The 8,587-nt window shown below is 41.3% G+C and overlaps 2 protein-coding genes across 2 annotated transcripts in view; one reads left to right on the top strand and one right to left on the bottom strand.

Moving 5' to 3' along the window:
- LOC111869059 (protein sneaky) overlaps positions 1 to 1,141 on the bottom strand; it is a 166,376-nt gene extending 165,235 nt beyond the window's left edge. The window contains exon 1 of the mRNA XM_033753273.1: positions 895 to 1,141. Coding sequence (XP_033609164.1) covers positions 895 to 1,141 — 247 coding nt within the window. The remainder of the gene's footprint in view (positions 1 to 894) is intronic.
- The window catches only part of LOC111869069 (dual 3',5'-cyclic-AMP and -GMP phosphodiesterase 11A), a gene marked incomplete at its 3' end in the record, with an annotated part of 191,462 nt that overhangs the window by 96,779 nt on the left and 86,096 nt on the right, over positions 1 to 8,587 (top strand).

Genomic DNA, 8,587 nt, shown 5'->3' with positions numbered 1-8,587 from the left:
CTGTTGCCGTTCGTCAGTCTGCTTGGGAGTTTGTTGAGCCTGAGGCTTCGAAGTGAGGGGAACGTGATCTTTATACTGCATTTTTGTTGTTATGTTTCTGTTTTCCGTTGGTTAGAGTCTCTGTCGCGGCGGAGTAAGTACAGGGAAAATCGTTGTGTTGTCCATGGTGTTTGCTTGCTTCTTCGCGTTGGCGTCCGGCGGTGTTGTGCTGGCGGATTGTGGAGTGGGGGGTTTGGGGTGTGTTGTTCTTCTTCCTGCTGCCAGGTCCGCAGAGGTGATGGGGCCTAACCTTGACTGTGCTTTTGTGTGGCAATTTTTTCGACGTGGCCTGGTTTATGACAGTTGCTGCAGGTGGTGTCATCACACGTGACGTAAATTACATAATTTACCCCTTCGTGATCTACATTGATTGTAGCTGGGATGTCTTCCATGTCAGGTATTACAATGTATACCATCCTTCTGAAGGATTTTATATGTTTTACGTCTGGATGGGCTGTGGAGATGGAGAGCTGTGAGACGGGACGTAGGTTTCCCAAAGTTATGCAGTAGTGGTATCAGTGAATCATCAGGAATGTCGGGGAGAACATTACTGAGTACCACTCTTTTGGTTGCTATAATGTACGGCCTGCACTGAATGTAGGTGTCGTTAATGTTTATTCCGCCATTAGCACATATTTCCTGGACGTAAGACTCTGAGGCAAGATACGCACAAATTCTTCCGCCACTCAGCCTTGAGGCGTATTTTAAGTTACTGCCTCCAATACTGTCCGCTATTGTCCTAAGGTACTGCTCAATCGTGAAGCCATCTACAGCTTCGAAAATTACTCCGAATTTTCTGTGTGGGGGTATAGTTAGACTGGCTAGCGTATGTTGTGGATTTGGTGGGTATTTCACTGTGTTTGGGTGTTGTGTTGATGGGAGTAGGTGGAGAGGGAGTCTGTTGTGGTGTATTACGAGTTGTCTGCTGTACGCCCTGGGTGGTAGTGGTTCCGTTATCGGCACCGTTGCTTGTACTCATGTTTTCAGTGATCACATCAGCCGACATGTTCCTTACCGTGGTTGTAGTACAGGTACTGTTGTTGTTGTTGTTGTTGTTGTTGTTATTGTTGTTGTGGTTGCAATTGGGACGTATATCTTCCATTTCGTCCTCCCGGTCGCTCATTGCGGTGGTTGGATCGTTGTTCTGGAAGCCTTGCTGCTTCACACTAATTCACTTATTGCATGTTAGCACACGGTTATTTTTATTTTATTATTTTATTTGTAATGTATGTAGTAGTAAGATTTTTAGAACGTTCACAACTATGAAAAGTTAGTTAAGTCGTAGCACACTCTGAGTTATGACTTTCACTATTTACAGGCTGTTCACGGAGCGCTGGGCAAACACGTCCGCCCTGCTCGGCGTCTGTAGATAGATAGACGGACAGACAGATAGATAGACAGACAGATAGACAGATAGATAGATGGATAGATAGATCAGTACCAGCCCCGATACCTTAACACAGGGAAATCTGTTACGTGGGGAATTAAGCCTTTTGTCCGCACTGTGATTACAGCTTACAGCTTTTCCTATTGTACTGAAATGTCAATTTTATAATGAAGAGCTCATTGCTTTGATCCACATATAATGTTGGAAAACACATTTGGAAATTATCGCCGTATTGTATCTAAGGTTGTGGCAGCCATGAACGGTGTAGATCTTGCCGAAAATATTTACTGCACACGGCAGAGACAGAACTACATTGATTAAATGTTATTAGCACAGTTTACTAGGATGTTCTTACACCAGGCCTAACCTACTCTCCATAATTATAACTTGTGACGTGTGGGTACTGTCAGAACTTAATTTTACATTTTATTTTATACTCAAGACAGTACTACAGCTGGACGAGGATTTCTCTTTACAGAGAGAGTTGGATTAGGGATTTAGATGTGCAAATTATGGACGTGAAAATAGGTCTTGTTGTTGATCCACCTATAATTCTATACACACACGCGTGCGCACACGTACCTCCCCCCCCCGCGCACATATTCAAATATACAAGCACAATGGACCTTTGAAGAACAGCACATGTGTACCGAATTCTATACCAAAGAGGGAGAACTATATGGAAATATTAAAAAGGGACACGCGGTAGCGTAGTTGTTGAGGCTCTATACTTCAAGCCTGAAATTCGAGGGTTCGATTCCCGATGAGGTCATTGGATTTTTCAACTGACCTAATCCTTCCAACGGCACTATGGCCCTGGGGTCGAGTCGGCCTCTAAAAGAAATAGTACCAGGAACTTTTCTGAGGGTGAAGGGCGGCCGGCGCGTAAGACTGACCTCACCTCCATCTATGAACTATCTAGAAAATGTGGGAGCCTCAACGTCTCACGGCCATATGGGCCTCCACGCCGTTATTGGGCGTTACATTTTACATTGAAGAAAGAACAGGAATGAAACATTCTGGTGGTTCTTTTAATTTCAAATTTGCAATTCCTTTCGTTGATGACGACTAAGTATTTAATTCTTTCTCGAAAGGGATGAAATTCTAAATCAGCCTGTCACCCCACTCTTTATTCTGCGAAGTGAACATGGAGATGTGGACTGGAGATTAGTTTCTCCATGATGGCAATGCTGCTGTCACTCTGGCCCTGAACTGCTCGACTCTCCAAGCCCCAGTGGCACTTTCTCCTCTTCAGACACTGCAAGCAGGAGGGACTTGACGTCTCCCTCGAGATCAAGGGAAAGTCCCGGATTAGTTTTCTAAGGTTCAAGACATCTAAAGATGGTTCCATCAGTGGTGGGATTACTGGGCTTGGCACATGTCTTTAGGCCCCCCGGTCCTCTGTAGCACTGTCTTGCAAAAACTTATTCCATCGTAGCAGTCGTTCGCTCCATATTTTTTTAATATCTCTATTAATTCAGCTCTAAGAGTGTACTATAATATAATATACTACACTGAGCTGTGCTAATACCTAGTGATACTCATAGGAAACGTAGTAGGTCCATTACAGCTGTTTTACTTGGATTTATGACATATTTACTGACTCTCCCTCGTAACTCATATCACTAAATTTAGAGATAAAGTCTTTTAAGTGCAGGAAATCAGATACGCAAATGAAGTAAAAGCAAAATACGGCTGTTCCAAGTATTGTGGATCTAAAGTGCAGGGAAATCTCTGACCAAAGAATGCATTTCAAGAAGAAATACGACGTATTGTTCACGTTTCCTGCATTTGCTTCTGATAGTTTACTCAAATGTGTCTGTGAAATGGAAAATACCAGAAGCGCCTCTGTCGGTGACAGGAGATAGATAAGGTTATTATGACGCAAGAAATAATATTCCCTCTAAACCATCAGCTTCGTCTTTCTTCCTTGCAAATGTGTATATACTGTTGCATTTGCTGAAAAATGCAATTCTCCAAGACAAATGGCGGGATAGCATTTGAAACCAGGTCACGACCACATCCTTCCAAATCCCTTCCAATTTATTATTCATTAGCCACCATACCGATACATAGTATGTAATTACGGATACTGTCAGCGTAGTTAAACAAACCATAAAGAAATAAATACATAAATAAAAGGAGAAAAGATATTAGGAGTAAGTTTATGTATTGTATTAATAACTCACACAATAATAAATTTGTGTGTCACGCTCCAGTTGTTGATCTGTTTCTGTAGCTGTGAAAGTAAAGATAAACTTCATTAGTTGTATGTAAAAATGTATGACGCAGTGGAGGTATAGCTCCAAGCTTTCTTAATTTCAGCAATAGAGACGAATAGTTAGTTTCGTCCCCCAGCCTCTTTATCCCTTGGGAAATAGCCGCCTTTACCCAATGAAAAACGGGTTTTGAGAAAAAATGTCTCAAACCTACTTGAAATCGAAATAAATTTGTCGACCTTCAGACTTTTCCACTATTTCCCTGGTAACACTGTAAGAAATTGTGAAATATTTTTCATCTCTGTTTCAACGTGTAAGCCAATTTTTCGGAAACCGTGTCCTTGACAGCTACTTGTGATTCTTTTGTGATCACGTCGGTTCATTTGTTATATGAGGAATGGGATAGAAAACAATTCAAAAGGATTGAGAATCTCGGATCTTATTACCATTCTGACCACGGAGTCGATAATGTCACTCCCAGCTGAAGACGTGATTGCGGTATGTTGCTGAGCGCTTCCGGAGTAAAATGGTCAATTTACGTTCAGGAGATGGGACACTGAGCAGATCCTTTTCTACCAGAAGCAGCTCCAGCAATTCGATCCAGACGATTGACATACTTTGAATGAAGCAACACGGCTTCCCGTTTGGCTGATGTTAGCAAGTCTGAAGGGTTATAGAACCTCACCAAGTTGGAAGTCAGTGCGCAAAAAACAAGGCAAAGTCTAAACTACGTCATGCAGTAAACTCTCGATAATCCGCGTTAGTGGCGGAACTTTAGTAAAGCAAAAGGAAGCCCCACCCCAAAAAACTTAGAACACAAATAAATGGAAAGTTTAATGATGTAAGTAATGCTGATGAAAATTAGGAGCCGGGATAGTGCAGTCGGTATAGCGACTGTCTAGGGGTTGGACGATTGAGGGGTCGGAGTGGGGTCTCTGTACGGTCAAGAATTTCCTCTTCTTCATATCGTCCAGACTGGCCCTAGGGTCCACCCAGCCACCTATCCAATGGGTACCTGGGGCTCCTTCTCCGGGGGTAAAATGGCCGGGACGTGTAGCTGACCACTCACCCCCAACTAGTGCAGATGTCAAAAACATAATGTAACGTGTTTGGAATCCAGGAGTCACTTCCATAGTAACGCTAGAACTGGCCGTTGAATAGGATCGACAATAGCGGTACTGTAACCCCAACAGTGAGCCGTTGCGTAGGAATAGCAGAATCAACGAAGCAGCGTTTCCCCGGTAATAGACAACAGAAGGCAATATGTATCTATACTTCCATTCTCCAATACGCCTTCAGGACGTAGTTCTTAATTAGTTATGCACAAGGAAAACTTTACCTTCTGCCGGTCGAAATGAATAACAAGACATTACTGTAGAGCCTTTATTAAAAAAAACTGTTAGAAGACAATACATTTATTCATCGATAGAAGACTCAGAAGTTCTATTTGTTTTTGGACGTAATAATTGCAGGTTTGAAAAAACTGTCAAGTTTTGTCTGAACAGACAAATGACTCATCTGCCGTCATAAATGTCATGTACTCGACTGTGAACAGCATTTTCCATTTTTCATATTTCGATTTTTATTATCTGAAATCCGAATTAAGTGTAACTGAATTAGCGACGGTTTGCAGTACTTCGTGTAGACAAACCTTTCGGAGTTAAAGTCCCTTGAAAATATGCCTGAATTTTCCACCGGTTTATCAATATCAGAGACATGTTAAAAACATAATCTAATGAATTCGCAGTGATGACGTAAATACCTACGTCACCAACCACTGATGACTCACGCATAGATGGAGTATACAGGCCTATTGATGGAGTAAATCTTGCGTTTGCACTTTAATTTCAAAATCTAAATATGAATATGTATAGAGTTATTTTTTTTATGCATACAGAATCAAATTTCGTAATATTTGGTTAACTGAAGAACTGCATGGGGCAGATTATTCTTGAAAATATTAGGGCCGCTGTAATAAACGCCTCGCACTTTATGGGACGCTAAGCTTTAAGATTGCAAGACTTGTTTATTCACCACTTAATCTCAATTTTTGTTCAAAATTTTACAGTTTGACACATGTTTCGGTCCCAGACGGCCATTTTCAGGTGACTTGATGTTTTACAAATATTTTATTAAATTATGTTAAAACTGCTACACTCTGTTAGTCCGTGTTAAAATCTACGCTTTAGTTCTCTTTTCAAGGTAAAACGAGATAAAACCCATTAAAATTTCTATTAAACCCACGTTATTCTGGTCCATTCTATTTCACCTCACAAAGGATGTCGTCCAGTGTTCATAAATGTAGGCCTGTCCAGGTGTTTTGTTCCGGAAGCTTGCCCTTCACATCCGTAGCCTACTTTTCAGTTGTCTGCAATCTGGAATTAAAAGATCCCTAGGTTAATATTGTTTTCTAATTGTTTGTTATTGTTATTATATTATGTTATGTTTGTTTATTTTATGCTAACATGCCCCTGGTTTGCTTGTGTCCTCCACAGTGCGGTTTTGTCTTTACTAGTGCGGATGCCGCGTGTTTGTTCCTGTATCTATATGCCCTGCTTGTGAGGAGTGGGGACAGATTGGGGGAGGGTATACTGTTATGTTGTGTAATTTTGTATTGTACTTCAAATATAGGGTTATGTGTGTCGATGTTGGTATCATTCATATGTAAATCTTTTTTTTTACTGGTTTTGTAAATATGGCTTTTCTCAAGTGTATATAAATATTTTCCTTTTCTCCCCGTTGTTATGATTTCCATAGTGTCTGCCATTGTGCCGTATGTGTCCGGTGTTCAATATATGATCTGAATATCCGGAGTTACTATTGTTACTTTTTATGTCGATGATGAGTTCTCGTTCCCATGCCAGAGGGAGTACAAATCCAAACATTCTCCTCAGCAACTAGCTCTCAGATATCATGAATCCTCCGATATTCCTTCAAACTGGGCCCTAGAAAAATAACACTGAAGAGTACTACCTTCTGAGGTAACGCCACGTAATCTGTTCTGTGTCAACCGACGTTTCAGAGAAACATATCGCTTCCATCTTCAGGGTCGAATAAATCGAGCAAGAAACCAGAGTGAAAGCAGGTGGCAAGCAAATCTTTGCCAATGAAGATTGAGGCCATATGTACCTTGGAAACGTCGGTAGACTCATAACGGACTACACGGCGCTACATATAACATAAGACAGTACTCTTCATAACCACCGGTGTGAGAACCTCGAATCCTACAAAACTGATTGTCATAAAAAAGAACAGATGTATATTTTTGCTATACAGAATAGCGTATATGGATTAGTCAAAAACATAAGAAGCGAGACAAACAGATTCCGCCTTTATGAGGGTGGATATTGTGTTAGAGGAGACAGCGTCACGATGAACGATACAGCTGCCGGTGCTGCGTCTGTCTTAACTGTCTAGATTAATGGCGACATTCTCTGCTACACAGTCGTCCTCTTTCTTCACAGAGAATTCTCAAAGTACCATTCGACACTCCGTTAGCTCAGTGGATAAATGAGTGTGTTTAAATAGTTAACGAGGGATAATTCAGTCGGTAAAGCGGCACGCTACGAGTAAGACTGCCAAGGAATCGGAGCTGGATTCCGAGCAGGGGCCAAAGTCTCCCCCCCCCTCAAAGAGTGGAGAACGGCACTGTGACTAGGGCGTGAAGACTACAACTCACTTCCATCCAGTGTCCAGGTTAGGATTACATGGATCTATACCTCCACTTAACCATATGTACTCATGCTTGAAACTTAAGTAATTTATTTTTAATTCGGTCCAGGTGCTGTATACGAAAATGTTCTCATGCAGATCTTAAGGGCAATTCCCGGCTCTTGTTCTTTAATGGGGTGTCCGGGAAAGTAATTTACACAAAAGCATAATTAAGAGAAATGAGGCAGGTCAGGAAGTGTTGTCCTCTGTATTCATTATTGGAGTCAAAATTTGAGTTTTACATTTAATGCGAATTGGACTCTTGAACATCAAAAAAAGTAAAGTATGCTAATGAACAAACTTCATGACAATTGTAGCATTACTGTGTTAAATTGCTTCATACAGTTTACTCGCTTCCCCTCGTCACTGGTCTGGTTGCTAGGCAACCGTAACCAGTTTGTATATTTGAAAGTGATCCGCGTTGACCGCTGTTTCCATGTTTGACAACCTTTCGTTTTCAGGTGTGTGAGAGCACAAGAGTAAATAACAGGAAACTTTTCAGTGGAATTCACCCTCGTAAATGGACATGTGAATGGATGGACCAACTGACTAAGTCCATGTGTGAGTGTATGAGGGGTAGGCCTGCTCGCCCCATGCATCGCGACCTACAGTGGTCTATTCGAGTGTTCCGCAACCTTTTTCTACTCGCGGCACACCATGAAGTATCCATGACTGAACACTGCATACCAAAATGTTATTCCCCTCAGAAACGCATGATATCAGACAATTAATATAAATACGTAACGTGATCAACTTCTTACTATAATATTATTATATTGTTATTTTATTATCATTAAACAGAAATCGACTCCTGCATTTATTAAAAATTAATGAACTTCAATTCACTGTAGAGTGTAGACAATACACTTCTATCACTATTAAAGTAAATACAGTAATTCTACTCATGCCTTCAATGTGATACTTGCGCCTGCGTAGCTGCACACAGGCGACTGCTTCGTGGTGGAATCGTAGACAACGCAAGTCTCATTTCTTCATCCATGGATTTGAGCCGCTCCCTCTTTGATCTCTTAATTTCAGTTAACGTCGAGAAGCCCAGTTCACACAACTATGTAGTTGAAAATGGCAATAAAACATTAACTGCCATCTCGGAGATAGCCGGGTATCCACTCCTTATTGCCAACCAAAACGTATCCAAAGACACTTCGAGAAGTTTTAGCTTCAATGTTCTGTCTGCTTTTAAATCTGCGAGTTCCTCTTGTACATTAATCGC

This window comes from Cryptotermes secundus, unplaced genomic scaffold (genome assembly GCF_002891405.2).
Source record: "Cryptotermes secundus unplaced genomic scaffold, Csec_1.0 scaffold378, whole genome shotgun sequence".
Classification (NCBI taxonomy): domain Eukaryota; kingdom Metazoa; phylum Arthropoda; class Insecta; order Blattodea; family Kalotermitidae; genus Cryptotermes; species Cryptotermes secundus.
The sequence above is the reverse complement of the archived record's forward strand: the minus strand, read 5'-3'. Positions and strand labels throughout refer to the sequence as shown.